The sequence below is a fragment of the Pezoporus flaviventris genome, unplaced genomic scaffold, assembly GCF_033815535.1.
Source record: "Pezoporus flaviventris isolate CSIRO_AGI_PZ_B2104156 unplaced genomic scaffold, CSIRO_AGI_Pfla_v1 ptg000112l, whole genome shotgun sequence".
Classification (NCBI taxonomy): Eukaryota; Metazoa; Chordata; class Aves; order Psittaciformes; family Psittacidae; genus Pezoporus; species Pezoporus flaviventris.
The window spans coordinates 565160-583798 of NW_026892660.1; the positions used below are offsets into that span (position 1 = coordinate 565160).

The 18639-nt window shown below is 63.2% G+C and overlaps 3 protein-coding genes across 6 annotated transcripts; 2 read left to right on the top strand and 1 right to left on the bottom strand.

The window, feature by feature from the left end:
• The first annotated feature begins 248 nt into the window (after positions 1 to 248).
• Positions 249 to 8640, top strand: UBE2Q1 (ubiquitin conjugating enzyme E2 Q1). 2 transcript variants are annotated; one of them, XM_061477968.1, is made up of 14 exons: positions 249 to 665; positions 1116 to 1220; positions 1988 to 2092; positions 2676 to 2726; positions 4947 to 5087; positions 5533 to 5617; positions 5992 to 6052; positions 6438 to 6452; positions 6539 to 6629; positions 6730 to 6788; positions 7013 to 7061; positions 7188 to 7283; positions 7371 to 7437; positions 8226 to 8640. In XM_061477968.1, exons 1-14 carry the CDS (start codon positions 402 to 404, stop codon positions 8255 to 8257), a joined length of 1221 nt encoding a protein of 406 aa, XP_061333952.1. In that variant the 5' UTR covers positions 249 to 401; the 3' UTR covers positions 8258 to 8640. The 2 variants fall into 2 exon arrangements, with proteins under 2 accessions (XP_061333952.1, XP_061333953.1); XM_061477969.1 differs by lacking the exon at positions 6438 to 6452 and having other exon boundaries at positions 308 to 665.
• A 2041-nt stretch (positions 8641 to 10681) lies between these two features.
• SHE (Src homology 2 domain containing E) lies at positions 10682 to 14515 on the top strand. Its single transcript, XM_061477894.1, has 6 exons — positions 10682 to 11612; positions 12180 to 12306; positions 12752 to 13060; positions 13462 to 13612; positions 13709 to 13828; positions 14160 to 14515. The coding sequence occupies exons 1-6, from the start codon at positions 11229 to 11231 to the stop codon at positions 14344 to 14346; spliced, it is 1278 nt and encodes a 425-aa protein (XP_061333878.1). The 5' UTR covers positions 10682 to 11228; the 3' UTR covers positions 14347 to 14515.
• Positions 14516 to 15284: 769 nt separating this feature from the next.
• Positions 15285 to 18635, bottom strand: IL6R (interleukin 6 receptor). 3 transcript variants are annotated; one of them, XM_061477906.1, is made up of 10 exons: positions 18484 to 18634; positions 17504 to 17737; positions 17300 to 17423; positions 16999 to 17183; positions 16795 to 16916; positions 16524 to 16668; positions 16397 to 16440; positions 16190 to 16268; positions 15990 to 16098; positions 15285 to 15902 (listed from the first exon to the last, which is right to left on the bottom strand). In XM_061477906.1, the coding sequence occupies exons 1-10, from the start codon at positions 18560 to 18562 to the stop codon at positions 15713 to 15715; spliced, it is 1311 nt and encodes a 436-aa protein (XP_061333890.1). In that variant the 5' UTR covers positions 18563 to 18634; the 3' UTR covers positions 15285 to 15712. The 3 variants fall into 3 exon arrangements, with proteins under 3 accessions (XP_061333890.1, XP_061333889.1, XP_061333888.1); XM_061477905.1 differs by having other exon boundaries at positions 16756 to 16916; positions 18484 to 18633; XM_061477904.1 differs by having other exon boundaries at positions 16524 to 16916; positions 18484 to 18635.
• Positions 18636 to 18639: the final 4 nt, after the last annotated feature.

Below are 18639 nucleotides of genomic sequence, written 5' to 3' on the forward strand. Positions count from 1 at the left end.
AGCGCCCCACACACGGGGGCGGGTGTTGGGGCCACCCCGGGATCCCCGCACCTCAGGACCCCCCCCGCTTCCCATCCCCCTCCGCCGGTTCCCCCCCCCTCCCCGGGCAACTCCCGACGCGGGGGCGTGGCTACCGATGAGGGGCGTGGCCGCATGGGGGGGGGCGTGGCTACCGGATTGGCCCCCGCCCTCTCCTGCTCTGCAGCGCCTCCTTGCGTCACTTCCGGCCCGGCGGCGTCCCGCCCGGTGTGCGGAGGCTTCCGGCGGTTGCGGCCTCGCCCCTTCCGTTAGCGGCGGGAGGGGGCGCTTCCGGCGAGCGGGGCCGTCCCGCCGCCATCTTGCGGCGGCTGCGGGGGCTGCGGCGGCGGCGGCGGCGGCAGAGCGGGTCCCTCCATGGGAAGATGCAGCGGGCGGGGCCGGAGGAGGCGGCGGGGGCGCAGGCGGCGGCGGGGGGGGGCAGCGCGGCCCCCGCCGGGCGGCTCCTGAGGCGGGAGCTGCGGCTGCTCGAGTCCATCTTCCACCGCGGCCACGAGCGGTTCCGCATCGGCAGCGCCTGCCCCGACGAGATCAGCTGCGAGTTCGTGCCGGGCACCGCGGACCGCGCTGAGGGCTCCGCGGCCCGGGGGCCGCCGCCGGGGCCCGTCCGCATCCACTGCAACATCACGGTGAGGCCCGGCGGGGTCCCCCCGCAGCGGGCAGCGGCTCCCGCAGCCCCCGGGGCTCGTCCCCGCCTCCGCTGGGTGGGTGCGGGTTCCGCGTGCTGTGTTAGGCACGCCTGGTACTTCCCCTGCAGCGGGGATACCGGGGGGGGGGGGGGTGTCCTGCCTTCGATGCAGGGGCCCAGCACCGGAGCATCACCGGCTCCCTCTGCTCCCCGGGCTGGGGCAACAGCACAGAGCTGAGCCGGGGCCGTGGGGTCGGAGCAGGGCTTTGGGTCCTGTTCGGTGGAGGGAGGCTACAGGCACCCACAGCCCCGATCCCTGTGGGCTGGAGGGGTTTGTGTGAGGGATGTGGGGCTGCAGTGCGCTGGCGTTGCTGCTCCGTGCCCTGCCGGCTGTGTCGGTGGGATGGAGGCAGTTGCAGCAACTCAAGCACCACTTTCTCCTCCTCTCCAGGAGTCTTATCCAGCCGTGCCCCCTATCTGGTCTGTGGAGTCAGACGATCCGAACCTGGCAGCTATCCTGGAGAGGCTGGTGGAAGTCAGGAGAGGAGACACGCTGGTGAGGGGCTGCTGCGGGTGGTGAGGGGAGGGTAGAGCCCAGCTGCCTGGGGCTTCAGGAACTGCCCCTCTGCTCTGCTCTGGTGAGACCCCACTGGCAGCACTCGGTGCAGTTCTGGTTAAAAGCATAAAAAGGACGTGGAGCTCTTGGAGCAAGGCCAGAGGAGGCCACAGGGATGATCAGGGGCTGGAGCAGCTGTGTATGGAAACAGGCTGAGAAAGTTCGGGCTGTTCAGCCTGAAGAAGAGAAGCTGCCTGGAGACCTCAGAGCAGCTCCCAATGTCTGAAGGGGGCTACAAGGATGCTGAACAGGGACCTTCATTAGAGACTTAGCAATAGGACAAGGAGTGGTGGGTTCAAACTGAAATGGGAAGTGCAGGTTAGAGATAAGGAAGAAGCTCTTCCCTGTGAGGCTGCTGAGGCACTGGAATGTGTTGCCCAAGGAAGCTGTGAATGCTCCATCCCTGGTGGTGTTCAAGGCCAGGTTGGACAGAGCCATAGGTGACATGGTTTAGTGCAAGGTGTCCCTGCCCCTGGCAGTGGTTTGGAACTGGATGGTCTTAAGCTCCTTTCCAGCCCAAACCATTCTATGATCCTAACTTTGGGATGAGCAGCTCTTGATTTGGATGATGGGGCCTGATTCCCCAGCTTGGAGCAGGACAGCCTCTGGGCCTTTGTTCCCTCATTTGTGAGGGAGGGCATTGCAGCACTGAGGGCTTGGGGTGGGGGTCTCTGCACTTCTCTGACCCTTGTCTGCTCTCTGGACAGCTTCTGCAGCACCTGAAACGAATCATCTCTGACCTGTGCAAACTCTACAACCTCCCCCAACATCCCGATGTGGAGATGCTGGACCAGCCTCTGCCGGCAGAACAGGTCAGTGCCTTAGAAAAGGAGCTCTCTGGAGCCTGCTTTCAAGCCCTGGAGGAGGAATGGGACAGGTGAGGGGTTGATACCCTCTCCCTGGGCTGGATCCCTGTCTTGGGAGATGCTAACCTGCTCTGCTGGTCCTTGGAGCTGCTTAACAGCTCATGCACAGCTTCCTGGGAAGGCTCTTGGCTTCAGTCTGCTTTTAATACGGTTCTGTGTGTAAATGGCCTGTCACCTTGCCTTGGGAGAGCCTGGGAATGCAGGAGTGTTGCCATAGGAACCTGTCAGAGCAATCACAGAATCATAGAATAGTTTGGGTTGGAAAGGACCTTAAGATCATCCAGTTCCAACCCCGTGCCATGGACAGGGACACCTCACACTAGACCATGTCACCCAAGGGCCTGTCCAGCCTGCCCTTGAACGCTGCCAGGGATGGAGCATTCACATCTTCTCTGGGCACCCTGTGCCAGCTCCTCAGCACCCTCACAGGGAAGAACTTTTGCCTTACATCCAATCTGAACTTCCCCTGTTTCAGTTTAAACCCATTGCCCCTGGTCCTGTCTTCATCTCTGGCCTTTTGTCGCTGCAGAGCACACAGGAAGAGGTATCCTCTGAGGAGGAAGACGAAGAGATGCCAGAGGTAAGTGCCCCCTTGGTGTCCGCGGGAGTACGTCGGAGAGCTGAGCACAGGGAGCTGCCTGCAGCAAGGTGCGAGGCACAGGGTTTATGCCTGGGAAGAGCCTAAAAGGCTCGAGATTGGGCTCAGCACACTGCTGGTCCTGAGCCATGGATGGGACCGTGTGTTCACACCCAGGGGCTGGCAGCAGCCCAGATGAGCAGGAAGCCCTTCGGGCAGCTTGTCTGCTTGTGCTGCTGTGCTCTGGAGCCTGCAGTGTCCCCCAGAGCAGTGGGATTTCCAGGCTGGCATTGTCAGCAGGGAAAGCATGCTTGAGCATGGGACTCCCACGGCGAGGATGAGGTGGGCTGGGCTGAGTGTGCACCAAGCTAATTGGCAGGAGCAGCAGAGGCAGCCAGAGCTCACTGCAGGCTGTGAATATCCTCCTGCGGAACCCACAGCCTCGAGTTGTTTGGTTTGTGGTTTAGAGCTCTACAAGTGGGTGGAATCATCTCCAGTCTCCATGGTGATGTTTAGTGCTGGCTCACACACTGCTCCTAGGGCTGAGGGTCCCTGCAGGGCCTGGGGCAGCCCCACACGGAGTGGGCCCTGGGGGCTTCCCATTGTTCCTGGAGTGCTAAATCAAGGCCAGCTTTTGTCAGGGTCCTCACAGAAAATGAGGAGTCTTAAACTGGTACCAGCATATCCGGAACCTGGGATTTGTGCTCATGTTCCTGTGGGCTGGGAGAGGAATCCTCAGGAGTTGAGTGCTTCCCCTTCCTGCTTTCTGCTGCCACTGTGCATCATGGTGCAGGGACAAGGGTTTGGAGCAGAGGTTTGGCTTTGTTGGGCTGTACTGGGGGAGCAGACCAGAGCAGCAGAGCCAGGCCCTGCTGCAAGATGCTTTATGCAGGTTAATCCACTCGAGGGATTTTCTGGCAGGATCTGTTTTCCTGTGTGACAGTCTAGAAATGTCCCAAGCCCTTCTGAAACTGCTGCTCCTCCAGAATAGCAGCACCAGGCCTGGAAAGGCCCAGGTCAAGCCTTGTCCAGAGGATTTAACACCACTGTTGGAGCTGTGTGTACCCACAGCTCTTTGCTGGCAGCTTCAGGTAGGGACCTTTATGTGCTGACATGGTGCACGGGGAGAGATCCTGCAGTGCCTCCTGGCTGCTGTGACTGCTTTGGATGGCTCTTAACAACTGGGGTCTTGCACATGTGGGCCTGAGGGGTGGTGGGGTGGAACTGGAGAGGGTCTAGTGAAGGCCACAGGCTTGCTCAGGGGTCTGGAGCATCTCTCTGATGAGAAGAGACTGCAGGAGCTGGGCCTGGTTAGTCAAAGAAGAGCAGCCTGGGAGGGGATCCCATCAATGCAGATCCGTATCTTGAGGGTGGTACCAGGAGGATGGGGCCAGACTCTTTCCAGTGGTGCCCAGTGACAGGATGAGGATTGATGGCCAGAAACTAACACACACCAAGTGTCACCTCAACAGGAGGGTGGCAGAGCCTTGGCCCAGGCTGCCTAGGGGGGGTTGTGGCCCTGCCTTGGCAGGGGATTGGACTGGATGAGCTCCAGAGGTCCCTTCCAACTGCAGTGACTGTGTGAAGGGGTTGATGGGCAGAGCCTCTGCTGGGCTTGGGGAGGTCACTGGGACTGCTGTGCACTGGAGAGCTGAGCTGCTCTACAAAGAGCCTCCTTGCTGTGAATCATCACCTCTTTTTGAGGAGGAGAGGCCCTGCCCCACTGAATGGGAAGGTGGGGGGCTTCCCTTGTGCTGCTGGTGCTGGGGTTCTGCTTGCGGAGGGGAAGCAGCACAGGGCAGTGTCCAGAGCCATGGAGCTGAGGTGCAGGCGCCTTGTGCTTACGTGGAGCTTCTTGGGGAGCATTTGTTACATTAGGGACTACTTGTAAACAGGCCTGAGGCTTGGCAGGGAAGAATCCACCTGGAAGCATCCAGGGAAGAACAAAGAGCTGTGTAAGCCCAGTTCAGTTTGGGAAGGGGAAGTGTGCTGCTCTGCTGCTTTCGCTATGGGAGGCAGCAGGAGCCCAGTGCCTGAAACCTCATCACTGAGCAAGCCCCAGCCTTGTGTCTTCCACCCTCTTTGTGCCTCGGATCAGGGCTTGGGACTTCCTGAGAGGGAGAGTTGTACTGGGAATCCTTCCTGGTGCAGAGCAGCCTTTGCCTGCAGGGAGGAGCAAAGACAAGTTAGAGTCTCCTCCTAACTCCCCTTTCGCCTTCTCAGGACTCTGAGGACTTGGACCACTATGAGATGAAAGAGGAAGAGCCAGCAGATGGGAAGAAGATGGAGGATGAAGGCATTGGGAAGGAGAACTTGGCCATTCTAGAGAAAATCAAAAAGAATCAGAGGCAAGATTACTTAAATGTACGTGTCCCACGGCGGGCGGGCGGGCTGGGGGCTGGCCATGGCCGCGGGTACAGCAGTGGCTCCCAGGGCCTGGTGTGGCTGCTGCAGAGGCTGGGACTCAAGAGAGGAGCAACTGTGAGTCTCAGGTGCCCCCGAGCCATTGGTGCTCCTGCAGGGAGCTCTGGGGTTCCCCTCTGCTCCCTGCACCTCGCTCAGCACCATGGAGGTCACTGCTGGGTTGTGGGTTGTGCTCCTGGCCTGAGGTTCTCCTGCAGTTGAGAGGTTCCTGCTGCCTGGGGTGGCATCTGTGGGGCAAGAGGAGTTGCTGTAGGGGGAAAGGAAAAGACATGGGGACACTGGGAGGTCTGGGTTTGAGGCTGGACTGAAGTTCTAGCTCAGGTGCTGGCCTTGTAGAGCAGCAGCCGTGGTGGGGGCAGTGTAACAGTGCAGTTCCCCCCCGCAGGGTGCAGTGTCTGGGTCTGTGCAGGCCACTGACCGGCTGATGAAGGAGCTCAGGGATATTTACCGATCACCAAGTTTCAAGGGCGGTAAGTGCCAAGGGGGCCTCGGGCTGGGGCTGTTCCCTCCTCATTCCCCAGGGCACCCCAAGGGCCTCAGAGCTGCTTCAGTACCTCTGCGAGGGAGCAAAACAGCTTCATCTGCTCTCTTCAGTGCTGGGAGGATTAGCCCTGAGGGGGATGGTGCTCCCACTGCTTTCCTATGCCCAAGGACTTGGGAAGGAGCAGCCACAGGAAAACTGCTGCCCTCAGGAATGTCCTTCTGGATAAGTGCTGGGTTTTTTTGGGGGAGGTCTCTGCCAGGCTGAGGTTGTGCTGCAGTTCCAAGGGTTTTGAAACCTGGGTGGTGGCTTGGCCAGCTGTGAGGTGTCCCCCTGCAGTGACAGCCCTTCTCTGCCCTGCAGGATACTATGCAGTTGAACTAGTGAACGACAGCCTGTACGATTGGAACGTCAAACTCCTGAAGTAGGTGCCATTGCTTGGGATCATGCAACTGTGGTGTGGGACCAAAGCATCCCTGTGAGCCAGAGGGGAAGTGAGCAGGGGAGCACCTTGGGTTAGCCTCACTCTTGGGCAGCTTGCTTGCTGGCTGCACATCCCAAAGGAAAGAACATCTCCAGAGAAAGGGGAGATGATCTCAGGGCTCTGCAAGTCTGTCTGCTGTTCCTAGAGTCCTGGAAGAGGTTCATCAGACAAAACCCCGAGCTCTCACACCCTCCAGACACCAGTGCTGCCTTTGCTTGGGCCAGGCAGGCTTTATATTTAAGCTGGCAGCATGCACAAAGGGTTGATGGTCTTCTCTGCAAGCCAGGAGCACAATGCTGACAGCCCGTGCTGTCGCTGCCCCCAGGGTGAGACCATCCAGGTACAGTAGTGCTGGGGCCGGTGGCAGTGAGTGCGGCGGAGCCGAGTGCATGGCCCTGCCTGAGCCTCTGGCCTCCTCCTTGGCAGGGTTGATGAGGACAGCGCTTTGCACAATGATCTCCAGATCCTCAAAGAGAAAGAAGGAGCAGATTTCATCCTCCTCAACTTCTCCTTTAAAGTAAGGCCTGTGCCTCCCCTCCTTGAGCTGCTTCTGCCTCAGCAGGTCCTCAGGCAATGTTCCTTGATGCCTTTGCTTTTTGCTTCCCTCTTTGTTCCAGGATAACTTTCCTTTCGATCCACCCTTCGTAAGGGTCGTGTCCCCAGTGCTGTCAGGGGGGTAAGTAGCTGCTCCCCTCTCCTGGTTCCGCGAGCTTACAGCGCTGCTTCCTGCAGCAGCTTTCAGTGCTGACAGCCCCATAGTCTCCCATTGTGTTCCCTGGCACAAGCTGGCAGTGATTCTTGGGGAGGCAGAGATGGGGCTTTCCCTTTTGTGTGTTTCTCCATCTGAGGAAATGGTTTGTGTCTGTCTCTGCCCTGACTTTGCCTCATTTGTCCCCCAAGGTATGTCCTGGGTGGTGGTGCCATCTGCATGGAGCTACTTACAAAGCAGGTGGGTACCTCTGGGCTGTGCTTTGTGTTCCTGCTGCTGCCTGGAGCTGCCTGGCTTGGCTCTGCTGCCCTGGGGGAGCAGCAGGGGCCCTGTGCTGCCCTCACTGTGGTCTGCTCTGTCCATCAGGGCTGGAGCAGCGCCTACTCCATCGAGTCCGTGATCATGCAGATCAGTGCGACCCTGGTGAAAGGGAAGGCACGAGTGCAGTTCGGAGCCAATAAGGTAGGGCTTGCTCAGTGCAGGGGGGCTTGAGGCATGGCTGGGAGCAGTGTGGAGTCACACTGATGAGCACCCTGGCTTTCCTTGCAGAATCAGTACAGCCTGACCAGAGCCCAGCAGTCCTACAAGTCCCTGGTTCAGATCCATGAGAAGAATGGTAAGGGCTGAAGGATGGAGCGTGTGTTTCTCCTTGCTGTCTGAGCAGCCAGATGAGCCATTACCCCAAACACAGAGGTCACCTGGAGCAAGGTCACTTGGGGTGTTGGTGGATCAGAAGCAACCCATGACCCAACAGTGTGCACTTGAGCCCAGAACCTCCCCCGTGTGCTGGGAACACCCCCTGAGTGGGAGCAGCAGGTCATGGAGGAGATTCTGCCCCTCTGCTGTGCTCTGGGAAGACTTCAGAGCAGCTCCAGTGCCTAAAGGGGCTACAAGAAACCTGGAGAGGGGCTTTGGACACAGGTGTGTAGGGACAGGCCAAGGGGAATGGCTTTAACCTGCCAGAGGGGAGACTGAGCTGAGCTCTTAGGCAGAAGCTCTTTCCTGTGAGGGTGCTGAGGCGCTGGCACAGGGTGCCCAGAGAAGCTGTGGCTGCCCCATCCCTGACAGTGTTCAAGGCCAGGTTGGACACAGGGGCTTGGAGCACCTTGCTCCAGTAGAAGGTGTGCCTGCCTGTGGCAGGGGTTGGAACTGGAGGAGCTTTAAGCTCTCTCCCATGTAGTTCTGTGCAAGCCATCAAGAGCAGGCACTGCAGCGCAAAGCATGTGCCTGCACCATCCTCTGGAGACAGCAGGTCTCTGTCTGGATGCTGGTGGTGAAAGAAGCCTCCCAGTACTGTGGGACATGCAGCCCTTTTGCAGCAGGACTCTGTGTGGTCGTGCTGCTGCTTCCAGCTGTGCATTCCCTCCTGTTCCCAGTGTCCCTCATGGACCTCTCTCCTTTCAGGCTGGTACACACCGCCCAAGGAGGATGGCTAGCCTGGATACTGCAGGACCAGCCTCATCTTCTGGATGCTCTACTAGGATCTCAATGCTTTCTCCTGGGATGTAATAGCTCTGCCTGTTGCAGGACAAAAAAGGCTGTTTAAAAACTCTAAAACTGTTTAAAGCAGCTGGGACTGAGCAACACCACTTGCTGGACCCTCGCTAGCAGCAATTCTTGTTTAAGACAAACTTCCTGAGCCTCTTGTATCGCTGGAACCTTTTGACTCTGCTCCGGTCTCAAGCATCCTCCTTACCTATGCTATTGGATTTAATTTATTTTCTTATTTCATGTACACTGCTTTTTTTTGTTACAGTGTATGATGGATGTGTATGGAAAAATGTATCTTTGGAGAAAAGTTACAGTTTGTTAATTTGAAGATCCTGGTCTCAGTTGTCTTTTCTTCTGCCCCTGGCCCAGGGGGCACAGGAGCATGCTGGCTTCTCAGGGTGGTGGCCGCACGACCCATGCAGTAAGGGCTGCAACAGTGGCCTTGGAAGAAGACGACCCTTTGGGCCCCAGGGGAGAAGGGCATCTGTCCCCTTCCCTTGTCCTCTGAAAGTGGAGAGGGGAAGGTTTTAAGGCATTCCTGGCTTCTGTGGGTGAGGGGTTTGCAGGTGCCCCTCCAACCTTCTCCATGGCCTGTGTTGCCAAGCAGTGGGAGAATGAGCAGAGGCTTGCCTGGGGCAAGCCTGGAGCTGTAGCCCCTCTGCCCTGCCTGAGCATCTTGTACCTGTAGTAGCTGCCTGAAGAGGAGTGGGATTTGCTGCTCTTGTCTCCGCAGCAAGGGGCTGGGGGGTGTGTGTGTGTACCTGCTCAGTTCTGTGGTAACGGGGGGAGGCGTTGCTCAAGTCCTGCCTCAGTGCTTCTGTCCCTGTTCCTTGCGCGAATCCCCCCTGCTCTGTCCTGGGGCTGCTGGAAGGAGCTTTGAGTGTGGGGCCGTGTCCTCAGCTGGAGGCAGAGCTGACTCATCAGTGTCAATGTGGGGCCATCAGCATTAATTCAGTGTTTGAATCAAACCCCTGATCAAATCAAAGGGCCTCAGAAGCCGCCTGTTATCTGCTCCCGCAGCTGCTCCTGGTCCTGCTCCCAGCCTTGCAAGGAGAAGCTGTAGGCGAGGGATTAACGGGGGCTGCTCAGCGCTCGCTGCGGGAGCGGCTCCAGCCTTGCCTGAGGCTATTTTTAAGCCCTTTGCTGCAGGACTGGCGGGTTTGTGACCCTCAACGGTTCTGCCCGGCTTCAGCTTCTGCACCCCCGGGCAGGGTCCTTGGGCTGGGGGCACGGGGCAGCTCAGCGAGCGCCGGGAACCTGCTGTCTGGCAGGTTTAATGCGGGTTTCAAAGGCTTCTGGGGGTGCTGTTAGGTGAGGTGGGGGCTGTACCTGCAGAGCCTGGCGGCAGGGCTGGGTCTGGGGCCGCTCACCTGCCCCGTGCTCCCGCGTCCAGGCCGGGATGAGCGGGAGGGCTCGCCAAGGTCCCCCCGCATCCCCTCCCCGCTGGGATGCAGGCGCCGGGCCTGGAAGCGCGGCAGGAACCGCGCGAGCTGGCGTCTGGCGGCGTCTGCCCGTGGCGTCTGTTCGCACCCGCCCCAGCGCCGGGCTCCATCCTGCTCCAGGCTCAGCACCGCGCCGGCTCCACTCCGCTGCTCGGGGAAGCGGGCACCCAAGTGCCATCTGTCGCTGCTGCCAGAGACGCTCCCGCAGCGTTCCCAGCGGAGCTGCGGAGGATGCGGATGGGGAGAGACTTCCCAGCGGATGGCACGGAGCCACCGAGCCGGTGCTGCCGGCGCCTGTCCTGCTGGTGAGGCCCCGGCAGTGGTGGGGGGGGATTGAAATGTGCCAAAGGAAAGAAACTGCCACCGCTTCCTACGGTGCTGCCGGCGCCTCCCCGTGGAAGGGGACGATGCCGGGGACCAGTTGTCAGGGGCTCACAGCAGCAGGACCCTGCCGTGGGTTGGAGCCGGCTGCTTCTTGGGGACATTCCCCAGCCCCTGGAAAAGCCCGTCTCCTGCCCCGAACCAGGGCAGCCCCGTCCTGGGGGCTGGGGAGCACCTTTATCTGCACCCCCCGACCTGCTCCTTTCCCTCGGGCTGTCGTAGATGGGTCAGTAGCACTCCCCCTCCGCCTCCGAGGTCCTCACCCGGGGGTGGGCAGGAGGGTCCATGCAGAAAGGTCCGTGGGGTATCTCCACTGGGCTCCACACACCTGGTCCGTGCTGGGGCCCGGGTGCGGGATCAAGCCTCCCCTGTCCCATCAGCCTCCTGCAGCCCTCGGGAGCCGCCGGACGGAGGCCCTGGCCCGGGGCGGATCTGACCGCAGGTCCCCACCGCTGCCGGGGCCGGTGCCCGCCCGCCCGGCCGGTGCCGCGCCGTCCCCCGGGGCCGCCCCCTCCGGATCTGGGCGGGGAGCGCCAGCCCCACCGCCCCCTTCGGCTCCGTCCCGTCCCGTCCCGCCGCCGCCGCATGGGGCCCCCCGGGCCGGCCTGACCCGCACCCGAATCCCCGCTGCCCCCGGAGACGGGCCCTGGCCGGACCCCCCGGAGCACGCAGCGACGCCCGGGCCCCTTTCAGGGGATAGAAACACCCGGAGCCGCCCGGGGCGGCCCCGGCCGGACCCCCCCCACGCCTGGAAGAGCCCCCGGCACGTCCCGCCGCTGGAGCACAGACCCCGACCCCCGACAGCCTTCGTGTGCCAGGGACCCCCGCGGAGACGCGGTCCCCTCCCGGGGAGGCGGGAGCCGGCACCGCTGGGGACCCAGCGGCCGTCCCGCCTGGAGCCCCCCGCCCCCCCGCCGGCATCCCCCCAAGTCCCGGGCTGGCCCCAGGCCACCGAGGGTCGCGCTCCCAGGGCTGGGGGGAGCCGGGCTACCCTGCGCCCCCCGGCTGAGCCGGCCCTGAGCCGGTGGGGCGGCCGTGGGGTGTCAGAGCGCCCCGGGGGGGGGGCCTCGGCGCCCTGCCCCGCGCCGGCCCCATGGCAGCCAAGTGGTTCAAGGAGTTCCCCTCCAACCTGAAGACGGTTTCGGAGCGGGCCCGGCCGGGCAGCGGCAGCCTCGGCAAGAGCCGCAAGAACTCGGGCGCTGAGCTGGGAGGCTGCAGGGCCGGGCCGGGGGGCAGCAAGGAGGGTGGGGGGCGGCTGTCCCGGGACAACCTGCAGGGTCTGCTCCAAGCCGCCACCGGGAAGATGCGGAAGAACTCCCGAGTGGAAGGGGTGGCACCGGAGGGACCCCCCAAACCCTGCGGCACCTACATCAACCGCCTCATCAAGGTGGAGGCCCACGAGAAGAACTGGAAGGGGTACCCCTGTCCCCCGCCCGCACCCGAGCAGGACAAGGGCAAGACCCCCAAGACAGAGACGGTAAGGAGGGAAATGTGGGGTTGCTGGGGCGGCTTTAACCGCTGTGGACTGCAGCAGCTCATTAGCACGGCTCACCCCGGCCTTTCATCGTGCTGCCTTCAAGTCCCGTTCAAAGCTCTCTTCATCCCGCTTGCTCTTCAGCGGGGAGCGCCGACCCCTCGGATGCCAGCACACCCTGACCCGGCGCTGGTTAAACAAAGGCTTACACAAAGCTGCTCTGGAAGCCGGACTTTCCACCCCACCCCCCGCTCCCCGAGCACTGGGATGGGGTGGGGGGTGCGGGTGTCACCCAAAAGAGTCCCTGAGCCCCGCCCCACCCCTCAGGCTTCTCCCCACTACCGGGGTGCACAGGGATGGGCTTGCCCCCCCTCAGAGGTGCCCCTATGGCTGTGGCACAGCTCCATCTACCCCATAAGGAGCTGCCATCCTGCCCGTGGGACCCCAGTATCCCTCCCCCCATCCTGCTTGGCTCTGAACCAGTGTCATCCCCACCATCCCCTCCCACCCCACCACCGATGGGGATCCCTAGCAGCCCTCAATGGCCAATGCTGCTCATTCTGTCCCCAGGTCATCATCCTGGAGGACTATGCCGATCCCTATGATGCCAAGCGCACCAAGGGGCAGCGGGATGCCGAGCGCCTGGGTGAGAACGACGGGTACATGGAGCCCTACGACGCGCAGCAGATGATCACAGGTACGTGCCGTGCAGTGCCCCCCAGGCAGTGACCCCCAGCCGTGGCGCCTGCCCAGCTAAGCCACAACAACAGGAACTGACTTGGCCGGAAGCTGGAAATAAAAGCTTTGCTGCTGATGGTTATTTTCCATGTGGGGCAGCCGGGGCCGTTTGGCAGAGCCTGGCGCTGTGGGGTGAAGCAGGGGGCCAGGGGCTGTGGAGCCTCCTGTGGGGCTGAGCTGCAGTGTGGGGTGTAGCATCCTGCTGCCATAGACCCCTCCTGGCCCCATAGGTGTGTGTGGTAACAGCAGGCCAGGTGCCACGAGGATGGGCCCTGTCCTCCTCCAGCACCTCCCAGTGGGACATTCCTGCCATGGGGTGCATGTCCCTCCCCAAGGACAGGCGCTGGGGTGGCAGTGGTGGGTGTCTCAGCCTTTCCCTGATGCACAGTCCCTCTTCCCCACAGAAATCCGCCGTCGTGGCTCCAAAGACCCCTTGGTCAAAGCCATCCTGCTGCTGGACGGGCCTGGCGAGCCCGGGGAGGGAGGGGGCAAGCTGGAGTCAGACAAGTGGCCGGGGAGCAAGGAGGCAGTGGGGAAGGGGCCACAGCTCTACGACACCCCCTATGAGCCCGGAGAAGGGGTGACTGGGGGCACCCCAGAGCGCAGGCCAAGGGCCGGGGACGGGCGCCTGCCTGAGAATGATGAGCGCCCGGCGGGGGAGTACGAGCAGCCCTGGGAGTGGAAGAAGGAGCAAATTGTCAAAGCACTGTCAGGTAGGGGACAGGGATGGGGATGTGGATGGGGACAAGGATGGGGAGAGGGATGAGGATGACGATGGGGACAGACTTTTTAGTAGGGCCTGTAGTGATAGGACAAGGGGAGGTGATTTTGCACTAAAGGAGGAGGATTGAGCTGAGCTCTTAGGCAGAAGCTCTTTCCTGTGAGGGTGCTGAGGCGCTGGCACAGGGTGCCCAGAGAAGCTGTGGCTGCCCCATCCCTGGCAGTGCTCAAGGCCAGGTTGGACACAGGGGCTTGGAGCATCCTGATGCAGCTGGAGATGTCTCTGCTCATTCAGGGTGGGGTGGACTGGCTGGGGACAGGGACAGAGGTGGGGATGGGGGTGGCAGGGAAGCGTCTTTCAAAGCTCTTTTCTCGTTGTCATCCTCCCCCTCAGTCCAGTTCGAGGGCTCAGAGCGGCCCAAGGAGGAGGTGCCGCGGCAGCACCTTCGCCAGAAGAGCTGGACCCCCAAGATGCTGAAGCCGACAGGCCCCGAGCACAGCGAAGGGGAGAGGGTGGACCCCGGGCTGGCGCTGGAGAAGCAGCCGTGAGTGGCGAGGCCGAGCCGGGGCAGGAAACGGAAAGGGGTGGGGGGGTCCCTGTGGCTTGGCCTCTGCTCAGCGTCCCCCGCGTCCCCCCGCAGCTGGTACCACGGGGCTATCACACGGGCAGAGGCCGAGAGCCGGCTGCAGGCATGCCGAGAGGCCGGGTTCCTGGTGCGCACCAGCGAGACCGGCAGCGGCAAATACTCCATCGCGCTCAAGTGAGTGGCTGCGCGGAGCCGGACGGGGCCGTGTGTCCCTGGTTGGGGTGGGGGGGGGGGAATACTGCAGGAGAGCCCCAGTGATGGGGTGGGAGCAGCCGGACCCGTCCCCGCACCCGCAGGGCGACTGGGGGGATTGGTGGTGGCGGTCCCCCCCCCCTTCCCCGGCGCATTGTCGGCAGCGCCGGTGGCGTTTCCTTCCTGAGGAAGCGGAGCCCCTGGAGCCGAAACAATCGGAGTGGGACGGGAACAAACAGGGGTGGATGCGGCCGCGGGGCGGGCGGGCGCCGGGGGGTGGCGGCACCGCTGACGCCCCGCACCGGCCGCCCAGGACCAGCCAGGGCTGCGTCCACATCATCGTGGCCCAAACCAAGGACAACAAGTACACGCTCAGCCAGGCCAGCGGCGTCTTCGCCAGCGTCCCCGAGGTAGTACACTACTATTCCACCGAGAAGCTGCCCTTCAAGGGGGCCGAGCACATGGCCCTGCTACACCCCGTGCACTGCAAGCTGCATTAGCACCCACTAATGCCTCCCCTCCCGACTGGCCCGCGACCCCCGCCAGCCCTGCGGCGTGGGGCAGGGTCCTCAAAGGACCCCGCATCCCCGTCCTGCTGCTGCCGCCGGGCACCGGCCGCCTGCGCTCCCCTTGCACCAGGACGGATCCTGCCAGCCCCTTGCTGGAGCCGACCCGGTGCCGGGGTGAGGGGGGCGCAGCGAGGCTGGGACGTGTAACGGAGAAGTGAAATAAACGTGTTGGCTGAGAGGAGGCAGGTGGCCGGGGGCGGAGGTGGGGGGCTGTGATGTGGCACGGGGATGGGGGCCCCGAGGGTGCCAGGATGGGCAGTGCTCTCCCTGCCTGTGGGCGCTGTTGGAGGGTGAAAAGAGGAACCCAGCCCTCTCCCTGCTGGGCCCCCGTGTGGCCGGCTGCCAGCTGTGGAGCAGGGTTTCAGGGCTGGGGGGGCTGCCTCAGGCTCAGACCCCTCCCCCCCCCCCCAATAGGCACCAGCCTAGCTGGGAGGGCAGAAGCCAGGAACAGCCCCATTCGTGCCAGCAGAAGCCACACTGGGTTTGGGGGCAGCGGTTTTGGGCACCCCCCCCCCCCCATCTGCATCCTGCCAGGCTTTTTATAGAGTGGGGCTGGGGGGGGGGGACGGGGGACGACGGGACACGGTGTCCCCAGGGTGCCCGGTCCCCCCTCCCCTTGCGCTGTGGTTTCCTGCCTGGGTGCAGCTGCAGCTCCCTGGGGCCTCACACAACCCAGCATGGGATGGGCACAGCCTGGGAGGCACTTGGTAGCATGGGGGGGGCACAACATGGGGCACTTGTTTAGGGTGCACAGCAAGGCATATGGGGGATAGATGAGGGGTGCTTGGCCTGGACTGGGAGGGGGGCACAACCCAACCTCCCCTCAGCCCCCCCAGCTGCAGTGACCCCCCCCTAATGCACCTGCTCCATTACAAACCAAAGGCATTTATTTGAGACACGTTTTGCCCCATTTCCCCACCATGGGGGGCCTGTGGGATGGGGCTGATCCAGCCAGGCCCTGCCGGTGCCCCCCCCACGGGCCCCCCAGCCCCATCCCTCTGGGCACAGCCTAGCCCTGCTCCCACGCTCCAGTGCAGCCACCCCAGCTTGGCTGCGGCCCCAGAGCTGCCCCCTGGGACACAGCTTGCCCCCCCCCAGCCAGTCTCTGTAGGGAGGGTGCAGATCTCCCCTCCGCCATCTCCTCTCCCAGCCATGGGACTTGGGGACACTTTCATCATCTCTGGGTAGTGGGGGGGACACGCTGCTCCCAGGGCCACATCCTAAGCCCCAGGAACCCCCAGGACCAGGAGTCCCCCAACCCAACCTGCAAGTGCCCAACAGCTCATCCAGACCCCAGCTACTGCCCTGAGAAGAAGTAGTCCAGGCTGGTGACATGGAGCCCCCCAGAGGCTGGGGAGCAGGGCGAGGAGAGCAGGGGGGTGTCACTAGGAGGGGGACTGGGAGAGCCCAGGGGTACCAGCACATGCTGCCCCTCACCCTCTGGCTTTGCCCCCCGCCACCCATCCATCCACCAGAGCTGCCGGTACCTGCAGGAGGGAACAGAGGGCCCAGGTTGGGGGGGTAAAGTGGATCCCCCCACCCCGAATTGTGTTGTGCCCCCCCCAGGCACTCACCTCAGCACAATGCCAATGCAGAGGGCGATGCCCAGGAGTAGGCTCCCCCCGGCCACCAGGAAGGTGTAAGGCGATGCTGTGGAGCGGGCACTGGCTTCCATGATGGGCCCTGGGCATAGAGGAGGGGATGGGCTCATTGTGGGGATCAGGGACCTGGGGGTCATAGCCACCCCACTGCCACCCCAGGGCCTTCTCCTCACCACCAGTGCCATCAGCACCATCTTCCACAAAGAGCTCGGGAGGCAGTGTGAGCCCGTAGGTGCCATCCTCCATGGGGAACTGCAAGAGAAGGCAAGGGGAGGCATTATGGGATTGGGCAGCCCCCCCACCCTAGTGTCCCTTTGTCCCACGGAGGGACACAAGACCCAGCTAAGAGTGTAGCATGTTCCCCTGGGGCTAAGCCCTACCTGGGAGCTGAAGAATCCCATTTCAGAGTTAAGGTCCTTGGGGTCTGCAAAGTGATGGGGGGGGATTGTAATGGGGAGACCCTGTGCTGAACCCCCAGCTTCAGGGCCACATGTGCCCCCCTCCTACCTGTCCATGGAGCACCCACTGCTTCCCGGCTCCACTCGCTCCATGCACCGTGGCCAAACTCCTCCTGTGCCCGCACCTGCACCACATGCTGCAGTCCCCGCCATGCGTCATGGATGTCCAGCCATGTTGTTGTCACTTGGTCAACCTGGGGGGACATGGGCAGCACGGGGCTGGGGACATGGACAGCACAGGGTTGGGGACATGGGCATGGGCAGCTGGGCCAGGGTCTCACCTCACTGAAGGTCCGGGCAGGCTCGGGGCGGTAGCGGACCTGGAAGCGGAGCCAGTAGAAGCGGTGATCCCAGGATGAAGGGTAGGACCAGTTCACCCGCAGCCGCTGCGGCGCCTTCTCCAGAGCTGTCACCGTCACATTGAGGGGGGGATCGGGCCTCACTGCTGAGACACTGGGGTATCAGGTCCTGGCACTGAGCTGCTCAGCCAGCCCCAACCCCATCAAGAGGCAAGCAGCACTCACATACACCATTGAGGGTGATGATCTTGTCCTCGCCGGCTGCGCTGCCAGCGCCATTGCTGACGCACGTGGACACCAGGAGGGGTTTGATGTCATCAGCCCCGCGGGGCACCTTCACCCGGCAAACAAACTTCTGTGACTTGGAGAAGAAGCGGCACCGCTGCTCCGTGGCGTTCTCAGCTGTGAACCTGCGGGGTGGTGGCTCAGCCGGGGCTGTGGCACACATGGGGCAGCTTCGGGGACAGAGCCACCTGTGAAGCTGCCGTGCCGTGAGGTCCCATGTAGGTGCTTGGCCATCCCTCACCTCTGCTTCACCCAGAGCATCGCCCTTGTCCCCGGGGATGGCTTGGCCCGCAGCGGCCACTCACACAGCACGTCGTGGTCGTGGCTCCGCCGGTAGCAGGAGACGCGAGGGGTCTCAGGGGGCTCTGCAAAGCAGGGAGGCGCTGGGGGACCCCTCACACCTGGCGGTGCTACGAGGGCCCCCCGTGCCCTGGCGCAGACCCACCTTGCACCAGCAACCGCAGCGAGCGCAGGCGGTGGCTCCCCACGAAGCAGCTGTAGGTGCCCGCGTCCTCGTGGCGCAGGCGGTGCAGGGGCAGCGCGTTCCCCGCGGGCAGCCGCTGGCTCCGGCCCCACTCCTCCACCCGCCAGGACACGGTGACGTTCCCCGGACCCTCGTCCCAGCACCTCAGAGTGATGTTCGCTCCGGGGCGGCCCAGCACTGTGTCGTGGGAGAGCCCTGGGGGGGTGAGAGCGTCTCGGCAATGGAGACAAGACCCCAGCGTGTCTCCAGCGCTGGGGGTGGACCCCCACCGCCACTGCCTGCTCCCCGTACGCCACTGCTCAGAGTCAATATTTGCAGGAGGCTCCGAGCAGCAGCTCCTGCTGAGTCAGCGATTCCCCATCTAGTTGGTCAAGGTGGACGACCCCCCCGGCACACGGGAACCCCCCCAGCATCAGGTGGTGGGACCCGGCCTGGCAGCGCTGTGAGGGGAGCACCGGGAGAGCCACGGCTGGGATCGGGGGTTCCGGGGATGCCGGGTTCCGGCGCTGGGGGGTTAAAGCGGCCCAGGCCAGAGGCCCAGGCTGGTCCCGGGCCAGGGGAGGCCGCCCGGGGCAGCACTCCCGGCTCCCTCTGCAAAGGTCAACAACCACCGCGGAGCTGCTGTTCCTGCTGCCGGGACCACGCTCGGCACCCAGCAACCCCCAGCACCCAGAACCCCCAGCACCCTCCAGCAGCCGGCACTCCCAGCACCCCCAGCACCCTCCAGCACCCCCAGCACCCTCCAGCACTCCCAGCACCCAGCGCCCCCCCCCCCCCCCCCCAGCACCCATTCTGAGCCCGCGGTGCTGATCTCCGCCGGGAACTGCCTACCCCCCTCTCCCATGGCTCCGGTACCGGTGGGGGGGGAGCCCTGCCGGAAGGGTGGTCATGGGGGTGGCGAGTGTCCCCCTGCTCCATGCCCCGCTCCCGGTCGCACTCACCCAAGGGGCCGCAGGGCTGCCGGGGAGCGGCGGCGGCAGCGAAGAGGAGGAAAATGAGCGGCTGCAGGCAGCAGGACATCGGCGGAGCCGTGCGCGTTGCTGCCGGTGCCCGCGGTTGTGAAACCGCGACGGGACAAGACGGGGAACGGGGACGGC